This window comes from Pituophis catenifer, unplaced genomic scaffold, assembly GCF_029215685.1.
Source record: "Pituophis catenifer annectens isolate HBS135680 unplaced genomic scaffold, rPitCat1.0.hap2 SCAF_8, whole genome shotgun sequence".
NCBI classification, from domain to species: Eukaryota; Metazoa; Chordata; class Lepidosauria; order Squamata; family Colubridae; genus Pituophis; species Pituophis catenifer.
This window is the reverse complement of record NW_027256888.1, coordinates 54,821,204-54,846,502: the sequence shown is the minus strand read 5'-3', so window position 1 is coordinate 54,846,502 and position 25,299 is coordinate 54,821,204. Positions and strand designations below refer to the sequence as shown.

At 37.2% G+C, this 25,299-nt stretch overlaps 1 protein-coding gene across 1 annotated transcript in view; it reads right to left on the bottom strand.

Annotated features, from left to right (window-relative positions):
- Positions 1-9,474: 9,474 nt before the first annotated feature.
- Positions 9,475-25,299, bottom strand: part of ARHGAP10 (Rho GTPase activating protein 10) — a 95,336-nt gene continuing 79,511 nt past the window's right edge. The window contains exons 21-23 of the mRNA XM_070949101.1: positions 24,911-25,042; positions 22,560-22,639; positions 9,475-10,386 (exon numbers count right to left, since the gene is read on the bottom strand). Coding sequence (XP_070805202.1) covers positions 10,298-10,386; positions 22,560-22,639; positions 24,911-25,042 — 301 coding nt within the window. The 3' untranslated portion in view covers positions 9,475-10,297. The remainder of the gene's footprint in view (positions 10,387-22,559; positions 22,640-24,910; positions 25,043-25,299) is intronic.

Below are 25,299 nucleotides of genomic sequence, written 5' to 3'. Positions count from 1 at the left end.
GAACAGGGCAAAGGTTTTTGAAGTATCTCTGTTCACACAACAGAAAAAAGTGAAAAAAACACTGATGACTGGAGCAACCTATGATAAGCCAAATCAAAGAAACTGCACAATGATTTAGTATGGTATGTGAATCAACCACAATAAAGTTAGCCTCACACAGATACATATTAGAAACTTGAAACCATCCACAGCCTTTTTGAATGTTTGCTGTTTCAATAATATAAATGAAAATCAGAATCACTAGTCATCTATTCACTATTCTCAATGAATTGCACCTTCATTGTTCTAGGACAGCATTATCTTCCTGCCTTTTAGAAGATTTTAAATGCTTCCTCACATGGCAATGGCCAAGAATGCCCTGTTTAGATTGTGAAAATTAACCAGTGGCAATGGTAATTACGATCTCTGGTCCATTGTAGGACAGTTGTTATGCTAATAATGTACTTCTAGAAAAGCAAAAGTAGAAAATGGTCATGGAAAAATTATCTCAATTTGACAAATTGGGAAAAGTAAGAAATTTTCCTCTATTTATGACTTAGTAAAATGTGTATATCTGGCAAGGTAGAAGAACAGATTTATTTTAGTGATCCCCAGCAGTACCAAAATTATGTAAGTCCTAACAATGAAAGCAAGGTCCAAATTTGTTTACATTATATATCCTTGGCGTACAACCAAATTGAGCCAAAAATTTCTATTGCTAAGTGAGACAGCTATAAAATGAATTTTGCCCCATTTTATGACCTTTCATAGCTGTGGGGTTGTTTTGATCTGGACTTTCAACAAAAGATCAAGGGAACAAAGGATATTAGAAATAAACCACTGGTTTAAGGGATAGTGCCACTAAGAGTACTTTGAATTCCTATACCACTGCATGAAAGGATTCTGGAAAGGGATGGACTTCACAAGAACAGAGAACGTATTTGGAAAATGACTGGTTCAATTTATTCAAAGGCTTTAAACTAAAAATGAGGGGCGGGCTGACCAATCTTTGGGACTTTTACAAACAAAACTGGATTAGCTATGAATGACATAGGTGTATACTATAGGCCACCCAACCAAGCAGACAAAGTGGATGAACTTTTTTGCTAATCCGTAATGCATGAAACACACCACAGTAGTAATGGTGGACTTTGACTACCCTGACATCTACTGGGAAACAAACCCTGCATCAAGTGGGAGATCAAACAAGTTTCTTATGAGTCTAGCTGATAACTTTGTCATCCAAAAGGTAGAGAGGGGTACTAGGGGCTCAGCTATACTGGACAATTCTTACAGAGATGAAATGATAGAAGGGGTTGAACTTGCAGGCACTTTGTGGGAGAGTTACCATGTTATATTGGAATTCAATAGAAAGTAGACACAAGCAACACAACCAAATCAGACTAATGCCCTAGACTTTAAAAGAATTGGTTCAACCAACCTAGAGATTGGGAAGGATCCCATGGATGAAAATCTTAAAGAAACAATTCAAGAAGATTGGGAAACACTGAAAAATGTGATTATAAAAGCCCAGTCCACCACAATACCACTGAAAAAGTAAGTAAGAAATCTAAGCATGGTTGCATAAAGAACTCACTGATAAAGTGAAAGACAAAAAGGGTAAGTACAAAATGGAAAGAGGGATACATAACTAAGAAAGAATACTAGCCTATAGCCAAATCTGCAAAGATGAAGTCAAGAAAGCTAAGGCTCAGAATGAACTAAGACTTGTAACAAATGTAAAAAATAATAATAAAAGTTTCAACATACAAAAAACAAGAAAAAAGTCAAAGACACAGTTCACTAATGAGAGAAGATGGCAAGAAAGTAATAGGCATTAGGGAAAAAGCAAAGCTGCTTAATTCATTCTTTGCAGCTCTCTTCACGCAAAAGAAAAAAAATAGCCCAACCTACCAAAAATACAACCGTAAAAGACAGACTAGGAATACAAATTAAAATAGTCAAGAAAATGGTAAGAGAACGCCTGTCCACTCTAGATGAGTTCAAATCACCAGAACCAGATGGATTACATCACAGAGTTCTGAAGGAGATGGCAGACATGATCTCAGAACCATTGAACCAAATATTTCAAAGTTCCTGGAGTGCCAGGGAATAGCCAGCATCTCAGACGATAGGCTCAAGATCCAGAAGGACCTTGACAGACTTGAACACTGGGGACTAGCTAACAAATGAAATTCAATGGTGAGAAACGTGTTACAGCCAGGCAAGAAAAACCAAATGTACAGATACAATATAGGTGGAACCTGGCTTAATAGCAGTAACTGCAAGAGGGATCTTAGAATCTGAGTGGACAATCCCTTAAATATGAGCCAGCTGTGTGCTGTAGCCACCAAAAAAGCCAATGCAATCATAAGCTGCATTAACAGAGGGATAGAATCAAGACCACATGAAATAGTAATACTTTATAATGCCTTGGTAAGGCCACATTTGGAATACTGCATCCAGTTTTTGGTCATCACAATATAAAAAGATGTTGAGATTCTGGAACCAGTGCAGAGAAGAGCAACAAAGATAATGGGTGGTTAAAACATATGAAGAACAGTACCAGGATTTGGGTATGTCTAGTCTAATGAAAAGAAGGGTTAGGGATGACCTAATAGTAATGTTCTAATATTTGAGGGGCTGCCACAAAGAAGAAGGGGCCAAACTATTCCCCAAAGCACCAGAAGGTGGACAAGAAGCGATGGATGGAAACCAATCAAGGAACTAAGGAGGAATTTCTTAACAGTGAGAACAATTAATCAGCGAAACAGCTTGCCTTTAGAAGTTTTGGATGCTCCATCACTGGAGGTTTTAAGAAAAAATTGGACAGCCATTTCCCATGATATAGGGTCTCCTGCTTGTGCAGGGGATTGGACTAGAAGGTCCAATCCAAGGTCCCTTCCAACACTGTCATTCTGTATCAGTGCAGTTGTTAAGTTAGTAACACAGCTGTTAAGTGAATCTGGCTTCCCTATTGGCTTTGTTTTGTCAGGTTGCCAAAGCTGATCATATGATCCTAGGACACTGCAATTGTCATAAATATGAGTCAGTTGCCAACCATCTGAATTTTGATCACGTGACCACGGGGATGCTGCAACAGTTGTGTGAAAAACGGTCATAAGTCATTTTTTTCAGTGCCATTGTAACTTCAAATGGTCACTAAAAGTCATAAGTCGAGGATGGGCTGTAATGGACTGTGGCTGCCACAGTATAAACATTTACTACAACAGTATATTATGCAGCAATTCTTTGGTCTCTATTTCTGGTTCTAGTTTCTATGCAGGGAAAGCTCAGGAGCCTTGGCCCCTCATAATTACCCAAGCACCACACACAAAAGTAACAACATATAAGAAACACTTAAAATGTATGCTTACACATTAATAGCTTTAATACATTCTGAGGAAAAAGCAAGTTCTGCTTGGATCCAGCATTCAAGTAGAAGCCTATTTCTGCTCGTTTCCAATAACACTGCCTCACTGAGAAACAGCTATTATTTTCAACTCTTGAATTGGATCCTTTCATTAGAAAGATGTAACTAAATGATGCCTAATTAGCTATCTAAATTACTCTACCCCAAACATGAAGGAGAGTAGAATGATGCTTGTTGCCTCATTCTCAGCTATTCCATGAAATTGTGAAAAGGATTGTAGTTTCTTACACATCAGAGAATCTTGATTAATCATGCCTGCATGAGGAAACTATGAGCATACAGTTTTGTGTTAGCCGAGGGCATCACAGGGATTCTATGTCCTTTGAGTACAATCATACTAGAAAAAAGAAGAGATAAATAAACTCAGAACTGTGTGTGTTTCAATTGCCCTTCTAATAGTTCAAACAGACAACCTGATTTCCATTACCTTATTCCACAGGCATCTGTGCTGTTTTGGGTAATATTTCCAAACTGCTTGATGATCTCCCAAGTAGAATCACCTTTAAGCTATCTGGTACCGATTATAGCTTTAGATACTAAGATCTATATTAATGCCCCAGTCTGGGAGAGTTCCAGTTGGACTAAAAAAGCAACACTATGTTGGATCACGACTGTGTCATCTGGAAATAATTTGTGTACAGTTCTGGACAAAAGAGCAGCCAATGGTTGTCAGTTAAACCTTTGAATTAAAGAAAACAGTGTAAAAGTATCATTAGCTATGATCTGTTTTTCAAACCATTTTAATTTAATTAAGGACGACAATAACAAAGATCTTGTATTCCTAAGAATTTATTTAAAAATTGGTATGTTCCAAATGTTCATTACAACACAGATTTATTGTAAAATGCCCAGTAAAATGCACAGGTCATGTGATTCAATTTCTGATTATGAAGTAAATGTGTATTTACCTCCTACTATTGTGTGCGTGGTAATCAGTTTTATTGAGGATGAACTATAGCTATTATTATTACAATCTTGATACAAGTTTAAATATCCTTTACTTCATTGTAGGTTTTTGTTTAGGTTAGTTTACTTTATTGTCATTGCATCTCGTACAACAAAATTAAATGCCATCTTCAGTGTTCATTATAACTATAGAAACACAAACACACATCCTTTACATTCTATACAATTGAATTGAAAACCCAATTTTGCATTGATTTTGCACTATACAGTAGAATTCAATATAGTTATTGCCTTGGGATAGAAGCTGTTTTTCAGCCTATTTGTCCTTGTTTTTATTATCCTGTACTGTCTGCCAGATGGTAATAGTTCCAAAAAAGGGTGCCCATGATGGGATGGATCTTTAAGAATGTTTAGAACTTTCTTAAGGCAGTGGGAGCTATAAAGCTCTTCCAAAGAGGGGAGAGGGCAACCAAAGATCCTCTGATGTTAACCTCTGGAGTGTTGTCCTATCTGCCACTGTGCAATTGGCAAACCAAACAAGTGGTAAAATACCGTCTATGGTGCAGCGGTAGAAGGTCACCAGCAGTTTTTCATTGTTGTTTCCTGAGAAGTCTCAGGTAGTATAATCTCTGCTGGGCCCTTTTGACCAGTGCTGCAATGTGAGTGCCCCAGATCCAAAGGCAGATTGAATAAGAAAGCCCAAGATCCATAAGTTTAGACACTAGTCTACATGGAAGTATTGTGTTAAATGCAGAGCTAAAATCTACAGAAAGCATCCTCACATAGTCCTCCCGCTGTTCTAAATGAGTCAGAGCAGTATGAAGAGTGATGGCTATAGTATCCTCTGTAGATCAATTTCTTCTGTATGCAAACTGGTGTTTATCAAATGTATGCGGAAGACCAGAAATGATGTGCCGGCAGACCAATTTCTCAAAGCACTTCATGATAATAGGAGTGTCACTGGTCTGTAATCATTGACGTTATTGATAGGGAACTTCTTTGGCAGCAGAACAATGGTGGAAGCCTTCAAACAAGATGGAATAGTGGACTGGGATAAAGACCGATTGAAGATCCTGGTAAAGACTCCAACCAATTGATCAGCAGTCTTTAAGCACTTGGCCAGATATACCGTCAGGACCAGCAGCCTTTCTAGGGTCCACAGCCCTCAGAATGATTCTCACCTCCTATTCCTCCACAATGAGGTGGGGTCTACAATGGGCTGGTGGCTGTATTTTAGGTGTCTCTGATGTCTCCACTTCAAAGCGAGCAAAATGACAAAATGGCTCCTCTGTCAACCAAGCATCCCCCTCAGCAGAGATGACATTGGTCAGTTGATGGTTGGTAATTTGTTGGCTCCCTCGCCACACCTGCCTATGTTATTACTATAAAAATGATCCTCAATCTTCCTCTTATAATCAGTCTTTGGCCTTCCGAATACCTTTCTTCAGACTAGCTCTGGCAACACTGTATCTTGCCCCGTCACCAGACCTAAAGGCCTTGGTCCTGTCATGCAAGAGGCGCTGGACTTCCTTCGTCATCCAGGACTTCTGATTGGGATAGATCCTAATACATTTATCCACAGTGATAGTATCTGTGCAGTGTTTGATATAGCACAGAACAGCTGCAGTGTGCTCCTCTAGGTCAGGGTGGTAAAAGGTGTCCCAATTTGTGTTCTCAAAACAATCCTGAAGTTGTTGGGAAGCATCTTCGGGCCAAGAGTTCACTGTCTTCATTATAGGCAGAGCCTGTCTCCTAAGAGGGTTGTATGCTGGTGCTAAAAGCAATGACATCTGATTGTCCTAAATGTGGTAATTGTATAACTTTATAGCCATGTTTAATGTTGGTATATACTTTGTCCAATATGTTTGCTCCTCTAGTAGCACACTTAACATGCTGATTTTAGGGAGCACTGCTTTTAAAATATGTAGTCTGCATATGTCAAAAATGATTCAAAAGTAGTGCTTTAGAAACTGTACAAGCACAGCACTTTTCGGCTATTGACAAAAGCAGCCATGGTGGTTTTTTTTTTTTTCTTCAGATTTCCATGCAAGATGAAAAAAAGATATGGCTGCTGTTCTTGCTCCAAATTGTATTTATAGCATGGTCTTAGTGTGCTGAGGCCCAGAATTCCAAAGAAGATGGTGATCCACTCTATATAAAAAATTATCATTAACTTCTTAATAAGCACTTTGCCATCAACCATGTTATAGTCAAGATTTGGTTTTGAAAGCTACACAAAGTTATGTATACATACAGTAGTGGCCCACAATTGTGGAAACGTTTTGGGAAAAGTGTATTTTCTAAAACAAGCTAATAACACCACTTTTTTTGTAGTAGTACCATAAAATTATATATCAATGGAGAGATAATTTAATCAAGAATGTAATGCAATAACTTTTATGAAGGATTTGCTATTAGAATTGCAGTTACAGTATAAAGAAGAAAAGTGAAACACGTAGAAAAAACGAGATATACAAAAATTATCCCGTCAGTTAATACTTAGTTGGGTAACCTCTAGCATGAATTATGGCCTTACAACACCTTCCCACAGAGTGAACCAAGTCTTTTAGTGCTGCAGCTGTTACAATGTGAAACCAAGATTGAATGATTGCTTCTATTAACTGGGTTTTATTGCTGGGTGGCTTCTGACTAACAAGTTTCTATAGTCAGCTCCACAGATTTTCAATTGGTTAAGGTCTGGGCTATTCCCAGGCCATTCCACAGTGGAATATGATTATCTTGAAACTCAAAAAAAAAAAAAAAAAAAAAAAGTGATGTTATTAGCCATCAAACCTCAAAAATATACTTTTCCCAAAAGGTTTCCACAATTTTGGCCACTACTGTATACCTAGGAAAATGCACACTCCAATTTTTTAATAGATTAGGTCCTATGTATGCATTATCTCAGATGCAAAAAATACAGTAGAAGTCAGTTCTGAAACAATTTAAGCAAACAAAATGTTGAAAACTGCTGCTTATTCATTGAAGCAGCATTTCACAAATCAGCCACAAAAGATTCACTCACTGTTATCTCAGAATCAGCATTTTTCAACTGAACAGTACAGTTCTGGTTGAAAATCCCTAAGAATTTACTGATCATGCAACATAAGATCAGTTGATGTACACATTGGTAGAAACCATTATTCAAGAATGTAAAATTAATATTTCCACTGTTTCAATTTCCTGTCCTCAAAATCCTACTACTTCCAACTATTTTTCTTTACAAAGTGGTACATTTAAGTCATATCACTACCTAAAATGTGGAAATTTATATTATAGTGAACAGTATAATTTTTTTTCATATATTATTGTTAAAAAGCCCAAACTAGCTACAGGTAATAAACACTACCTTACTATAGAAAGATAAAGTTGTCTGAATTTTTCCTCTTTTGTTCGGAAAATCTGGCAACAGAAGATTTACCACAAACAGCTACATGAAAAAGAATTAAGTGGTCACCATCCATTCAGTTCCTTTACATTATCCTTAGGACTTAAAAACTTCTTGGTTGAACATGAAAAAAAAGTCCTGAATTTCACCAACTGATTGGAAACTTGTAAAAACTGTTTCTGAAGATAGTAAAGAAAAAGCTCTCAAATCAATAGTAAGTTATAGTTTATATTTCATTTTAATCAATGGTTCTCAGGGGATCATAAAAAAAAATGGCAACCCTGATTAAGTTATATTTTAATGAATCCTTAGTGAAGAGAAGCTGACCCAATCTCTGCACGGTACAAAGTTATACATTATATAGGTCTATAAATTTGAATGCACGCTTAGTATTTGTGTGTAGTTGATTACACAGAATAATAAAACAGTGAATATTGCAGGATAGAACTTTCAACTACCCATCAATATAATCTAGGAGATAATATCCAGTCATAAAAGAAATTGAAACTACATTGAGGATGGATATTTCAATAAGGTAGTATATTTGACATATATCCTCAAATTGACTGTAAATTACTATGAAAGGTTCTTCAAGTACCTTCACATTCTCCAGACTTCATTATAATTGAAAATCTGTAGGGTGTTCTCAAACATGCAATGCATGTAAGAAATCCTAAGAAAATTTCTGAGCTACAAAATTCTACAAGGAAGAATAGTATAAGTTTCAGAGGCACAAAGAGAAAAAATTAAAGTTGTCTACATCTGAAAAATGTGTTTCCTGTTGAAGGAGGTATTTCAAAGTGCGGACTGAAAAAAACATCCAAACTTCTGCACCTACCATAATCAGTTTTCATTGTCTTTGAATTTGTAAAAAGATGCATATATAGTAAGCCTGTGTTTAAATTTTCAGTAAAATGCTTACTTAACTTTGTCTCCTGTAGAAGTTATATCAACTTTTGTCCACCTAGTTATTAATCAAAACATGCAGTGTTGCCTAAGCTTTTGCATTCAACAGTATATACACATTTCAATCAGGAGCTGGAAGAGACCTTGGAGGTCTTCTAGTCTAGCCTCCTGCTCAAGCAGGAGACTCTATACTATTTCAGGCAGGTGACTGTCCAGTCTCATTTTAAAAACCTCCAGTGATGAAGCTTCTGAAGGCAAGCTGTTCCACTGGTTAATGTCCTCCCTGTTGGGAAATTTCTCCTCAATTCCAGGTTGCTTCTGTCCTTGTTTAGTTTCCATCCATTGTTTCTTGTCTTGGGCTCTGGTGCTTTGGAAAATAAATTCACCCCTCTTCTTTGTGGCAGCCCCTCAAATACTGGAATACTTTAATTTAATTTAATGGAAGGAGTTTTCTAATATTGAGGCTATTCTGCTCTACAATTCCATTATTAACTTGAGTGGTCCAGCCATTTCTCTAACAGTTGAGACTGAGCACTTGTACCACTCCAGACCCTGCTGGACTCTAATCCCCATCAACCTTGATATTCATTGCCTGAGGCGAATGATAGTGAAAATACAGCAACAACTGGAGAGGCCAGGTTTCCCCATCTCAGTTCTACTGGAAGAATTTGCAAAGGCAGGGAAAGAGAAAACATCCTTGCCATGAATTCTTCCATATGGTTTAGCTTTGGATTGAAAACTTTAATAACCTTCTTTTGAACATGAACGAGAGATTGGAAGCCGGCGATAGTACATCCATGAAAAAAAACAAACCCTTAAGAGTATAGAAGAAGCACTTCAGGGAGATTGCTAATTTAGCTACTTGACATCTACTTTTCAGTGAGCATTTAAGTGAAACTACATTATTTATATAGATTTATTTTCATACTTTGGACATTTGAAAATTACATTTGATTCATCCCTTCTGTAGATTTTAAATGCATTCTTTTTTTCCAGCTGATTTATTCATTTTCAAACTAAGGGGCATTCACAATTAATACACTGGATCCAGCCTGGTGAGTACTCAGATGGAGTCCTTCAGAGATTGGATTGGAGATTACAGCAGAAATTAAAAAATTAAATCCCCAGAAGGCAACAGCAAACCACTTCCATACTGCTACTAAGTAAGTTACATGGCTGCATTCCTGAAGTCATCTGGACTTGTGCTCAGCTTGAAGAACTTTGCCTTTTTTAGATCAATTACAACCTTCGCAATGAATTGGCCATATGAATCTTCTCCAACAGTTTTGGTTGCAAAGAAGTTATTTGAGTCCACTTTCCAAAGTTTTATACCTCTCAAATTTAAAATACAAAAGCAGATTAAACAGTTTTATGATCTTTTTAAACTGGTATTTGGATAACAATTTAAATGGCTTTTTGATTCAAGTTCTTACAAACATGCAAACATACAAATAACTCTAAATCTTTACAAAGTATTATTTATAAAATTAAATTTCTTTCTCTTTCTCTCTCCTACTCCATATAAAATTACATGCAACTGCACTGTTAAATCTTTATACAGATTAAGATATTAATCTCAAATTTTTACTGATTAAAAGTTTCTGAAGCCAAGAAAAGCAATATACAATGTCTATCTTTCTATAGCCATGGATACCATGTACACCTTCCAAGCATTCAGAAGAAAACTAAAGAAACTGGACATAGTTTTGCGGAATGAGTCCTCTCTTCCCATTTAGAGTTCCTTCTAACCAGCCAGGTTCTCGTGAAAGATGCACTGAAGAACACAGAAAAAGAAAAGAAAAATGCATGTTAATTGGGTTAATCCATAATTTATAAAACTTTTCCAAAATTGTTCAACCAATATTTCACATAAACAAATTAAAATCAATCTTTGAATCTCCATTTTCCAGGAACACTAATCAATGATAAATGTGAGAGATAGGGACATATGGCTGAACTTCTATAAGAGGAGAATCGTATAAGTCTATGGTAGCAAAAAATTAAGAGGAAAAAGTTAATATTTTCCAACTAACACAGTTTATAAAAGGCATAAGCTTTTATAATATTCAGCTCATTTTATCAGATGCAGTGTTTACCTGAAGCAGATTCTCACAACAAACAGGAAGGAGTTTGTTGGAAGGAGACAGCACCACAATCCCAAAGGTCTAGTTGCTATCTGGTCTACACCAGCAACCCCATTACCAAAAATACACATGTACAAGATTGAAGGAATCTACACATACTGTCCATCATATATGATATATTCAATCATCTGCAAACAATGTACCTTCTGGATTTTATGTAGAACAAACTGGACAAATTTTCCTCAAAGAATTAATGAACAGAAGTTTGACACCAGGTCTCCAAATGAGGCCAAAGTAGTATCGGAAACTGTTTTGGAAAAGCAAGATTAAATCCACCACTTCACTTAGCAAGAAATTGCTGAACTTGCATATATCTAAAGTTTTTGGCAATCTCAGAACATCTCAATAAACACAATGAGTTTTAACACATTACTATTATTAATTAGTAATATGTCAGACAATCTGTTTTACATGCCATAACCCTAATCTCCAATCTTTTTCCTCATCAGGATTTTACCCTGATTTAAATCTTACATCTGTCTATCTAGCCATTCTGATGAAGTGAGCTGCAACTAATGAAAGCTTATGCATTTTAATAAAATGTATTAGTTGAAACCAGAGAAACCAGATTCCTTATAACTAAAAGACTTTAAAACAACAGAAATATTCAGAATCGGTAGTACTTTCTGACCTTACAGATCTAAATGGTAAGATAAAAATCAGCATGCCTAATATATCACAATACTATTGCAACACAAAATATTTTAGAACACTTTGATTTTGGCACACTTATACTGTATTAGTTGAAAAATCTAATGATTGCCACTGGACCCTTTTGCTTTTGAAATATTCACTGCATCTTTGAGAGAGATTTGGAGCATGACTCAAATTTTCCAGTTATATTTAAGATATTAAAGCTAAGTTATTAAAAGACTTGAAAAAGACAACAGTTCAAGCACTTTAAATACGCAGCAAAAATGAATTATAAATGAAATGTCTCAGAGGAAGCTATTGAGCACTTTTTTCTTCCACTTTGCGAAGTGGAACAGATTCTCTTTTCAGAATCAAATATAACAAGAATAAGCTATAGTGGTATATAGTGGTAGCAGACTGACTTGTAGCTGCTTAAAGAAAAGTAACTGATTTGTCTTGGGATTCTCTTCTTTGATGTCATTTTCAAATGCTAATACTGAATAAATAAAGAATAGTTTTCCTTCGGTATAATGACACGTAAATTGGTTGCAAAATCATTAATTGAATCTTTATATGGAATGTATCTTAAAAGAAATTAAAAATGCATAGCAATTGCACCAATCCTGAATAGTGTCGGTACCCAAATTCTCCCAGTTTATTTGTTTCTTTGAACCCAAGTCCTGCCCTCAATCCAACCCTCCTGAACAATAATAATGGGTAAACTAGCTAAAAGAGAATGAAGATGTTACCTGATTCTGGTCAAGATTTTCTCATATAAAATAGGTTAAGGAAAGGAGAATAAATACAGGAGAGATTAAAAAGGGAGTAGTAGATGGAGGAAAAAGTGGACAGGAGAGAATCTTCCTTTATGGATGTGGTGATTTATGTCAGTAATTTAACGGTTATATTAACCGTGGCTGTTATTGGCAGTATGTCAATTTGATGGATGCACTGTCAGTTTGATATTTTAAGTTATTGGTAGACCAATAGAAAAGATGCATTATTCTCTCAATTCTTCATTTAAAGGCTTATTAAAGCATATGGAAGCTTAGTGACATGTATTAACTGGTTTTGTGGTATCTGAATAAATCCATGGGCAGAGAGGCATCAGGAAAAGATGCAGTCCTTTTCTCAATACTATTGAAGGACAAATGGTTTTACAGACTTGGTAAATATCACAGCTTAATTAACAATTCTCTTTGATACTAAAATATTCTACTTACTACACTTGAAATTATTAAAAACATATTCATTTCTGGAGTCACTTTATTTTTATCCCTGCCACTAAGGAATTTTTTGTCGGTAGAAGCAAAGATGTATCTTGGCTTCACTAATATTCAGGCTATGTCTGAGTCCTCTTGTGGCAAGATAAATGATCTAGTTCATCGTCCTCCAAAACTGAATGATAGAAACACCGCAGTTCTCCTATATGCAAATGATGCAGCGCTGTTATCTCAGACACAAAATGATCTAAAGCAAGATTTACATGTTTAGCTGCATCTTGTAGTGCATCAGCACTTAAACATAGTTATTCAAAAAAACTCAGACACCCTGTAATTTCCCCTCAGGAAAGCTATTGGAAGGACTTTAAATTTGCCTAGGTTAGACTCTTTGGATACTGTGATTTTGCTTAGATTTGACAGCTTGAACCTAAGATTTGCAAGTATGTACTAACTAAGCGTTCTAAAATTCTTGTTTGGTAACACATTTTTAAGAATTTACAGATAATATGTCATGCTATTAATAAATGCTGGGCACATGTGGATTATGTCTTCCAAAATGCAGACAAGTCTTGCATTATACAAGCAATGCATTATTCGTATCTAGTGCACTAACAGTATTTTCAGCCAATGTACAGGCCCAACTTTTGTTCAGAACCTAATTGGAACCATAGGGCTCTTCCACTCATTAAAGGGTGCAATCTAAATTTTTAAATAACAAATTTCAAGTCCCACAATCTGTCCCAAATGTGGTCTTGCTCATGAGGCTGGTGGGATCAACACTGAAGTTTATATTTGGACATTCATCATCTGTTATTTGTTAAGTTGATTTCTTTTCTCATGAGCTTACTATTTCTGATTTTAAGTGTTGACTTTGTTTAATCCTGGCATAGGACACTGCATGAAATACTGAAGTGCTATGCTCTTTCGCTTAATATAATCCTGAAGATGATATATGAATACTTAAGGGTAGCTTTTAAATAACATGTCCAGGATTAGGAAGCCAATCGGACCTCACTGCCATACTCCAAGATGTGTTCTTAGATAGTCATTCACCTTTTTCCAAGTTTGCCAAATCACATGATCAAAATTCAAAGAGTCAAACTTAGGCAAATTTAACATCCTCCCAACAGCTATTTTGCCCCTGTGGTGAAGGAGTTCCTGACCCGTTTTGCTGTAATGCTTCCTTTATAAAGATGCCCAACCTCAGATACTAACTCTCCAGCTGGCTAGATATACAGATTACCAGATACTTTTATATATATAACTGTTACTATCCAATTAATATGATTTTAGTGCCATAAACGTGGCTACATTTTTACTGTTAGCAAAATCTGTTATGTTTTGTCCACACCAGTTTAATTATTGAGTTTTACTGTGGTTTTTACTTACTGTTTTATTTATTTTTTTGTTTTTGTCTGATCAATGACTGTAATAAATTTTGTTTACTTCACCCATTATACTTTAATATCCACAAATACACAGATAGGAATAAAACCATGAGCAACAGCGGTCTAGAACATAGGACATTAAGGGCTTGGTTTTAAAAGTATTTCACACTCAAAAAGGATGCAGTGGTCCTTTTAAAAGGCAGTGCTTTTTATCTTGCCCTTCAGGCTTGATTCCTTTCATGGTATGAAGAAAATGTCAGAAGATCATGTAAGAGAAACTACAGCATGTTCTTTGTTTTTCTTTCACAATATAGAAAAGGCCATTCTATTGATATTCCACACAATTTATACTGAATGGGAATTACTGAAAGGATCTTTTCCATAGCTGATTCAATTCTATTCAGGGCAAGAAAAAAAACTTAAGAATAACATACATGTAGATACAATGGCGTGGACAGATTTGTGAAAGAAAAGGAAAGTCTCGGGATTGTGCTATTTTAATCCATCATTGTACATTCACATATTTTTCTGCCCGGTCTATATTTGGAACCCTTTGGAGGTGATATTTTGATAAGAAAAATCACATGTACATATACAAAGTGTCATCCAACATTTACCTCATTTGCTTGAGTCTACTGAAGTACCATGAAATCCAAGTATCTAATAGCATAAACACTTGCAAATGGTAAATTTAGGTGGACTATATGAATGCATGGCTGAATGAAGAACATCAGGTAAATATGCATTTGGATGACAGTAAACCCCCTGGTCAGCACAAGAGGACAGGTGTTCATATTACACAAGAAGAAAGAGCACATACCTAAGGCAGAATTATTATGTTTGAATTGACTTTGTGATATCAATTAAATACAGAAAAAAACTGTTACTGTTATAAAGTGTCTTTTTATGCCCACAGAAACATATTTGTCTTATCACTTAAAACATAATAGATTTTATCCATTTAGAAAAATGCTTTGATTATATTGTGTTTCCATGATACTGGTAAGCAAATCCAGATACTGTCAGAAAAAAGCAAGCCCATCAGCATAAAAGGCAACAGGCACCCCTAACAAATGAAACACTTTTTCAAGATTAGATGACAAAGAAGTCTTGAAGATGGAAAGATATATCAAAGATGCAACCTTCAAAGAGGATTACCCTGATATCTTTAACTGGATACAAAGAACCATGATGTCTCCATAGAACTGAAAATAAGCAGATCAATTTGAAGCAAAGCTGTCCAATCCTCTCACAATTGAGACAAGAAAGGTGACCTTATCGAAGCCGAAGGGCTGAATGGTTTGAATAATATATTCAGTAGAACAAAATAAACACTCCAAGTTGGGGCTGATAAAGTGATAGATTAGCATATAATATACTGTCCCTTGAGAAACAGAATATCTAGAAAAACGTTTACAAGTGCTGCCAAATACACTTTTAAGGAGAGGTAAATGCTTTGGGATTTAAGGGAAAAACTGAACTAGAAAACAATATGCATTTGTGGGTAAGTCTAGGCATGGCATGAATCCAGGCTATCTGAAGAGCCTACTCACTTCAATGTGATTGGCTGTGACACTCCTACTCTGAATCCTGTCTGCCGAAGAATTTTGGTTGGAGGGGTTGAGGAGAAGAGCTTTTCTGCTGTGGTCCCTGCCCTCTGGAATATTCTCCTCCTGGAATAGAGGTTGGCCTCCACACCTCTGGTCTTCCAGAACAGCCTTAAAACCTGGCTTTGCCTGCTGACCTGGGGCCCTGGGACTAGGTAGAGAAAAGATCCCCGTCTGTCCCCCCCATCACCTGTCCTTTTTAGTTTATTATTATGAGGTCTCATATTATTATTATTAATATGAGGTCTCATATTAAGACCTACCTAGTGGCGATAAAAGCGGCAAAATCTAGCTATTTTGACGCTCTTATTGCGTCATCAGATAATCGCCCAGCTGCCCTGTTTAGGGTGACCCGCTCCCTCCTCCATCTGGGAGCGCGGGATGATCCCTTGCAGGGTCGAGCTGAGGATTTTGTGCAGTATCTGCATGACAAGATCGCTCAGATTTGGGAAGGCCTGGCCTCTGACTGGGTAAGTCCAGACGAGATGACTGAGGCAGGTCTTGAGAGTGTTATCTAGGAGGAGTTTGATCCTGTGGCTCCCGAGGACGTGGACAGGATTCTGGGACGGCTGAATGCAACTACATGTTTATTGGACCCGTGTCCCTCCTGGTTGGTGCTGGCTTCCCGGGAGGTTACACGAGGCTGGCTCCAGAGGATAATTAACACTTCCTTGAGCGAGGGTGTCCTACCGGCCGCCTTGAAAGAAGTGGTGGTGAGGCCCCTCCTCAAGAAGCCCTCTCTGGATCCAGCTGTTTTGGCTAACTATCGTCCAGTCTCCAACCTTCGTTTTATTGCGAAGGTTGTTGAGAGTGTGGTAGCGCAGCAGCTTCCACAGTACCTGGATGAAGCTGTCTATCTAGATCCGCTCCAGTCCGGCTTCAGGCCTGGGTACAGCATGGAAACGGCATTGGTCGCATTGGTGGATGATCTCTGGAGGGCTCGGGATAGGGGATGCTTCTCTATCCTGGTCCTGTTAGATCTCTCAGCGGCTTTTGATACCATCGACCATGGTATCATGTTGCACCGGTTGGAGGGGTTGGGGGTGGGGGGCACCGTTTTGCGATGGTTCTCCTCCTACCTCTCTGACCGGTCGCAATCTGTGTTGGCAGGGGGGCAGTGGTTGACCCCGAGGCGCCTTGTTTGTGGGGTGCCGCAAGGGTCGGTTCTCTCGCCCCTTCTGTTCAACATTTATGTAAAGCCGCTGGGTGAGATCATCCTTGGCTTTGGGGTGGAGTTCCATCAGTATGCTGATGACACCCAGCTGTACATCTCCACCCCAGGCCACCCCAACGATGCCCTTGAAGTGATGTCCCGGTGCCTGGAGGCCGTGCGGGCCTGGATGGGGAGAAACAGGCTCCGACTCAACCCTTCCAAGACCGAGTGGCTGTGGCTTCCGGCGTTCCGATATAGCCAGCTGGCGCCATCGCTGGTTATTGGGGGCGAATCATTGGCCCCCACGGAAAGGGCTCGCAACTTGGGCATCCTCCTGGATACACGGCTGACTTTAGAAGAGCATATGATGGCTGTGGCCAGGGGGGCTTTTTATCAGGTCCGCCTCATATGCCAGTTGCGTCCCTTTCTAGATTGGGACTCCCTACGCATGGTCACTCAGGCACTCGTCACTTCCCACCTGGACTACTGCAATGCTCTCTACATGGGACTCCCCTTGGGGTGCACCCGGAGGCTCCAGTTGGTCCAGAATGTGGCCGCGCGGGGGATTATGGGAGTGACGGGGCACTCCCATGTGACACCTCTCCTGCGTGAGCTGCACTGGCTTCCTGTGGTCTTCCAGGTGCGCTTCAAGGTGTTGGTAACCACCTTTAAAGCGCTCCATGGCTTAGGGCCGGGGTATTTACGAGACCGCCTTCTGCCGCCAATAGCCTCCCACCGGCCAGTTCGCTCACACAGAGAGGGCCTCCTCAGGGTGCCGTCGGCCAGACAATGTCAGCTGGCAACCCCCAGGGGGAGAGTCTTCTCTGTGGCGGCACCTGCCCTCTGGAACAACCTACCCCCAGAGATACGCACGATACCAGACCTCCGGACTTTTCGTCGGGTCCTGAAAACACATCTATTCCATCTAGCCAGGCTGGCTTGACCCCATCCTTACGGTTTTAAATTTATAATTGGTTTTAATTGGGTTATTTTAAATTGATGGCCAAAAGTATTTAATGTTTTTTAAATTGTTTTTAAATTTTATATGTTGTGTTTTTACCGTGGCTGTTCACTGCCCTGAGTCCTGTTGGAGAAGGGCGGTATACAAATTAAATAAATAATAATAATAAAATAATAATTATTTAATCTTACTTTTTGTATTTTTTTTAACCTTTGTATCATTTTGTAAGCCATCCAGAGTCACTGCAACAATGAGATGTGTGGCATATAAATTTAATAAATAATAAATAAATAGGTAAGTTTTCAAAATTGTCTGTAAACACAAGAAATAACCCATTTCCTACTTTTGGCTTTCCAAGAAGTTGGGCAAGATAAGGCTGCAATGATACAATCTATCTCTGTTTTAAGTAATTGCCAGATAAAAACCAAGCCATGTGGACAAGGGGTAAATTAAACCACCGTGCTAAAAGAAAGCCTGATGCCACAAGCGTGTGCTAAATCCTACCAGACTGACTCTCAAAAGGCTCAAAAAATGGCCCTTGGCAATCTATGAAGCACAAGCTTTCTTTTTATTCAGCAACGTATTCAGCAAAATTCTGGTAACACAGGGAAACATAACATAGCTTATCCTAGGCTACTAAGGTCTTGCATAAAAGCTTCACGTGACATTTGGAAAGTCTCTTTGCTTCTGAATCTCATTTGTGACAGCCATCTATTCCTGAAGGCATTGCTGAAATAGCTTGAATCAAAGGTTGAAGGTTTTTTGGTGTAATTTTAATGATGTGGAAACAAATGCAAGGATGCAAACTCCCATTTTCCAAAGGGATAATTTAAATAGGGCCTTAAATGTATTTCCCTTTCTTCTTTTGAGGAAGAGACACAAGGTCTGACATGCCTGGAAGCATTCTGTTAAATTCCTGCTTTGTGAACCACATGTCTCAACAACAATTTTGTACATAGATTTGACTACAGGAGTTTCAAGTCACATGCCAAGAAACCACACCTTTAAACTAAACTTGCTTTTAAGAGAGCTCTTTGAAGCAACTAAATACATATTTAATTCCTTTTGATTCAGACGCAATCTGTCTATAAGGTAATTTTTGACAAGACCCAACTATAGCATCCCTGTTTTCTTAATGGTAAACAGACTAAGAACAGAAGAGAACAGAAGAAGGAATAATAATAGAAAAAACTATTTTTTAATCTTCTATAAGCAAAAATAATACAGTGTGTGGCAAAATGACTAAATGAACTTCACTTATTTCAACCACAGGGTGGATGCATATTTCTGTTTTAAATATGTTTGTGTTTTTCCTCTGCTCCCTTTTCTCTGTTCATGCAGAAAAACAGATCATTTCCAAGTTTTTTAATCCGCCTTAACTTGTTTAAAAAAATGTAAATACTTGCCAAGTCTTAGGATGATGAAAAGATTAAGTTCATGAGAAACTTTTCTTATTTCTATTTTTGAGGTAAAAGAATAATGTCGAGTAGGAAGTCAGGGACCATATTTGGAGATACGGGGAGAGACTGACTCAAAACAATTTCCTGGGAGATAAATGATAGTAGATACTTTTTAAAATGGCCAATGTTACAGAGAATCTGAGACCACCAGAACAAAAACAAAATTAGCTTCTTGTTTCCATCATTTCTTTAGCAAAAACCATCGTATCATCATGGGACTTCAGCTGACTCAGTAAACTGCAACCCATGAACTCAGTCAGGAATGGGAAAATCTATTACCTCAGAGTAGGCACCACTTTGAGCACAAAACGATTCTGAGATAAAATACTTTGGGCACTGATACAATGTAACAGATATTGGGTGAGTATGGTTCGTCACAAAATACTCTTTATCATAAAGAATTTTGCTCCCCTTAATGCTCACTACTTACTACCCTGCCTTTTTTCTCATTAGAAAGTTATCAGTGTGCTATAGCTTGCGTTCAGGATTTTACTTTAAAAAAAAAGAGGCATGCTAACAGTTCATGTCTAATTCATTACTGTTTCTGCTGCTATCCACCAGTTAACAACTGCCAAAAAGGGAGTTAAGCCTACAGATATAGAAGTGTTAGCTTTCTCTTGTATTTGAGCCAATTGCCATCTTTTCTGGCAGAGGACAAGTATAACGAAGGCATGTAGCTTCTTTGAAAAAAATGCATCATAATATATAATTGCCCTCTGTTACAGAAGCACCTTCTTCAGTTGCAAGCTGAATGATGTAAGTTGCAAATGCCACCTTTAAGACAATGGTTGAACATTAGAATTAAAGGAATAATTGCTGCTTGTGGTTAGTAGATCAAGTCATTCTGGATGTTTGTTTTCTCTTGTGAAATGTTTTGCACACTTTTCTTCTTGCAACACAAAAAATAAAATCTTCTATGACAAAATAAAAGTAGAACTAACGCACAGGACATTCTTATTGCTTCTGGGATAAATGCTAAGTCAGCTCAGGGCTTACTTTAAACTTAGAAGAAATGCTATTTTGATTGATTGATTTAAAACATTTATACAGCTGCCAAACACTCTCCCTCTCTCTGCACCCGCCTCTCACACACACATACAAAAGCATGTATAAAAATAAACAAGATATAATAAACCCTGTAAAATCAACAAGTCCCAAGAGTAACATATTCAATTGGGGGACACGAGTTATTTCACACTTTAACAGGATATCAACATCCTGATCCACAGCCTGAAGGACCGTCTAGGTTTTCAAGGCCTTCCTAAAGACTAGCAAGGTCAAAACTAGTCAATCTCAGGGGGTAACACTGTTCCATATAACAGGTGCCACAATGGAGGAGGCATGCCATGTGGGTCCCATCAGATTATACTGTTTCATGAAGGGGACCTGGATCATGTCTCCTCTATAGTGTGTGGGACATGCCAAGAAATAACTGGAGATGGTTCTGCAAATGTTATTGAAATGAAATTAGTTAAACCAACTAACCAACCATATCTTGGAATCCAAAATTCTTGATAGTGAAACTAGAACAAAAAACAAGTACATAGAGTTTTCTTAAGCGTTTATAGCCCTTTACAAGCATTCTTCTTATATATACACCCTAATAGACTTTCCTATATTTATAAAAGCCTGGGATGCATATTTTTTTTGAAGAAAACCATATCTTTGCTCATACCTTTGTCTAATAAAGCTACAGCATCTATAAAAATTATATTACTTTAGATTGACCTAAAGATCTTCTATATTACTATTCATCAACCCACTCCTTATCTATGGAGATTCTCAATTATCTATTTTAGCACTCAAAGAATGCTAACAACCAGACCAACTGCAAGGAATATAAATCCTTCCATTCTCTACCATTCAGCAAGAACTGAAAAAGCTTCTTAGATGAGAAGTAAAACATCTTCAAAGAAAAACAAAGAAAGTTCAGTTGACTTTTGAAAAAGCACCTTCGGGACAATCTACTACTTCTTGCTTAATATTGTGCAATAACCAATTTATTCCCTTTCATAGTACCTGAAAACCACTTTACGGTTAATACCTGCTTTCTTGTTCTGAATAAGATTAACATAGGAAAACAATTATTTTGAAAAGTTGTCAGGGTTGAAAAGGGTATCCTGTTTTGGTCCATTTTTTTTCCCTACTCAAATTCAAGATATTTCTTTCATTCTATGAAAGAGTGGGGTTTGAGAGGTATAACTCAATGTTGTATAAAAGGAATCCTAAGTGAGCATATACTTATTACAACAAGAGGGAGTTGATAGAAAATATTAGAACTACAAGACTGAGAACATGGAAAGCATGAGAAAGAAACTCCTAAAATAATAAATAAGATCCTTGATTTAGTTGAAAATAATATAGCTTTCTACTTTCTGTTATTTTATCTTATAACTATAATGTGCATTCCTGAAATCCAGGAATTCTGTTTCTTGACCTTATCTCCATCAAAGGGCCAATAGAGATTTTCTTTAATCTGATTTCTAACATTCAACATGACTGAATTTGTATCATGGATTTTTCATTTATAGTCTATGTAGTATGAGCTCAATAGCCGGGAGTCCACACTTTCCCAAACCTAGTTCTTACTCAGTTCTTACATATTATTAAATGTGTAAAATGTAGCCCTATTTATTGAATGAATATTGATTTTTTAGTGTACTATTGTTATGTTCAAAAAATGTAGTTCATTTCTACCAAGTTTCACTAAACCTTCCCCAAATTAGTATCCTACAGATTTGTTGCTTCAGAAGCTCTCAGAATTTCCATTTTAGTGTGGCTATTGATTAGAAATCTAGAGATTAAGAGGGCTAGATTACGAAAAACTGCTGTGGATTGAAAGGAAATGTAAATAGAAAAACTGCATCCTTACACTGTATTTTTACAATGTAGCAACAAAGTAAGAGATAAAACCATGGCTAATATGGATATCCAATTAAATTATTCGTATCTCTCAAGTATCTTTGATCCATAGGTCAGTTGCATGAAAAAATTCCTTATGTTCTCTTAAATGTTCAAATAAGATTAAATCCAAGCTGTGCACAGATTGTCTTAATGCGATTTTTTTTAAAGCTTCATTAGACATTCGCTCAGGAACACATATGCTTACCATGGATGCTGCATGTTTTAAATTGTTTTAAATTTTGTATTTTTTGTATTTTATCTGCTGGCTGTTCACCGCCCCGAGTCCTTTGGGAGAAGGGCAGTATACAAATATAATAAACATAACATAACATAACATAACATAACATAACATAACATAACATAACATAACATATATTGCGGCAGACACCATTTAGTGAGACCATGTGATATTTACATGTCAGCTTTCTAAAAGATGGGTTTATTTGTAGGATTATAAAAGTGATCACTACTTACCATCTTCGAAAACTGCACCAGTTTGAAAAGACAGCTCAGAACTATGCTCTGCTTCACATGGATATACTGCCCTGGCTTTTCTATTGACAATGTTGAAAAAAAAGTTGCACAATTATTTACAGGTCCTCAATTTTACATGACAATAAAAGGAAATAATAATATTCTAGTCATACAAGAAAAGAGCCATTGTTTCTGTGTATGTGTGTATATTTATCTACAAAAACAATAATCAGCAGTTAATGCAGAAGATGCAAGACCAGAGCAAGAAGAAACCTATAGTTCAAGGACTTCATCTACCTATGAATGCATTTCTTGCTCATCTGAAATTGTCAGTGCATTTTCTCTCCGATAATCAATAATCCTGTTTGTTTCAAGTGTCATTTGAAATATGGAATGCTGCTGCCTCAATTGATGGTAGTGTTAATATTTTTTATTCAGGAGAGGATTAATGTTTTGGGAGACTTCACTCATGTTATGCACATCTTTCAGCATTATTCATCCATTTTCTTTTATTGATTTGCCCATAATTAGCTTTCCCTGAAGCAAATTACAAAGTATGCAGGAGACTGTTTACTGAATGTCACTAAAATTATTTCTACATTTTAGTTGGCATAGTTGTAGTTGCATAGTTTTTTGATACTATCTGTAGTTAAAAATCAAATTTGTATTAAAGACTGATTAGGATATACTCACTGTAGCACTTGACACATTAAATAAAAATAGTATTTTGGCTGTTAAGCATTGAGAAACTGAAAGCATTATAATCATTTTCTCTCAAAATTATAACTGTCATATTTATATGAATATTAAAATAATCATCCTAGTACTTGCAAAAGGAAAGTTTAAATGTATACAGATTTTTCTCATTAAATATATGAAGTCACTACAGGTAGTGCTCACTTAACAACCACTGTTCCAATTTACAACAGCATTGAACTGCTGTGGTAATTATGACTGGTTCTTGAGGTTCCAGCTGGTGCAGTACTTGTATGATCATGTGATCACAATCTGGGTAATCGGCACTCACCTCTTGATTACAACATTGCAATATCCTGTGTCACGCAATCATGATTTGCAACATTCCCTGCCAGTTTCCCACAAAGTCAATGGGGAAGCTGGCTGGAGGTCAAAAGTCGCAATCACTTAATTTCCTTGTAGTCCTTGCTTAATAATGGTAACTGAGGACTGCTATAACTGCTGTCACTAAGCAGCAGGGTCAAGAGGCACCTGAGTTTATAACCACATCATTTAGTACTGGAAATTCCAGTCCTAATTACCATAATTAAGTGAAGACTAAAACTCACTACTCAAGGACTAATGAAGACATTGCCTCATGTTGTATTTTACTATTCAATTTTTACATCATTTTTCATTTCAGCAATTATCTCAAAATCAAACATCTTTCATTCCAACTATGGAATTTAAAATTCAACATTTTAAAATCCTTAGCAACACTTGGTAAAATTTATTGATCTCATTGTCTTTCTTTGGTAACAAAATAAAGCTATGTGAGGCTTCCTTATTTTATCTATAAAACAGAACGACTTATTTTTTTTGGTAAAATATTCCATTATCTTAATTTCCCATTCTCAAAAGAGACTGTTATACAATTCAGTATTCTCACACTCCTTGCTCAGTCCTGCATACTATGGGGCCTGACTTCCTTTTTTTTTTACTAAGACATGATTGATCAGAGATTTTTTGGGAAAGTGGTGGCTGGGAAATTACAAGCAAATTATAATCGTAAATATATAATTGTATCCTGAGAGAGAGAGAAAAATTTGTTCAATATGACCAGAGTTGAACCTTGTCGTTAGAGTCTATGCCCGTAATGGCGAACCTGTGGCACGCGTGCCAGAGGTGGCACGCAGTGCCCTCTCTGATGGCACGTGAGCCATCACCACAGTTCAGATCCACCATGGTTGCATGCGCACCTCCCGCTGGCCAGCTGGTCTTCGGGTCTGCCACACATGCTTGTGGGGGGGTGTCCATGTGGGGGGGCCCACACATGCATGTGTGGGGGCGCTTGCAGGGGGGACGGGGGGATGTACTCACATGTACGGGGCGGGCGCATGCGCGGGGGCCACACACACATTGCATTTTGGAGGTTCCGGCATATTCATACATGTGCATGTGGAAAAGATAGCCATCACTGGTTTATGCCTTCCTCCCCCCCGTTTGAATATTCTGCTTTGTATCATGCATGGAAAACATATTATGATAATAAACAGTTTAACTATCAAAGAACAATTATATCTATGCTAATTGTTAGAACAGAAAAGAACAATCCTGTTTTGGTTATGTAATAAGAGATAAATTACAGTGAAAATAAATTAATATTCCAGTATTACCTTCCAACTGGTCTCTCGGTTTCTGTAGCAGAGGATGGAAATAAAAATGATAGGTTTGTTGTGAATGGACTTTGTGCTGTAGTTGACTTTAGATTTATCCAGGAAACCATTGATGAATGAACCTCACTGGATCTGAAATAATTTTATGAGAATAATTAATGATTTTAATGCAAACTCTAGTTAGTTCTGAGATCTGTAAAATCAATGATATTATTAACTTCAGTCATTATGTGTTTTTAAACATATATCAAACATCTTTTAGATTGGCTTTATGAAATATTCAACCTTGTTAGGCTAGTGAGAAAAGTATGCTTCTAGATATATATGAAAAGTTCAGGGAAAAGTCAAGATAGCAAATGTGCATTCAAGCTTTTTATTTTATTTAATTA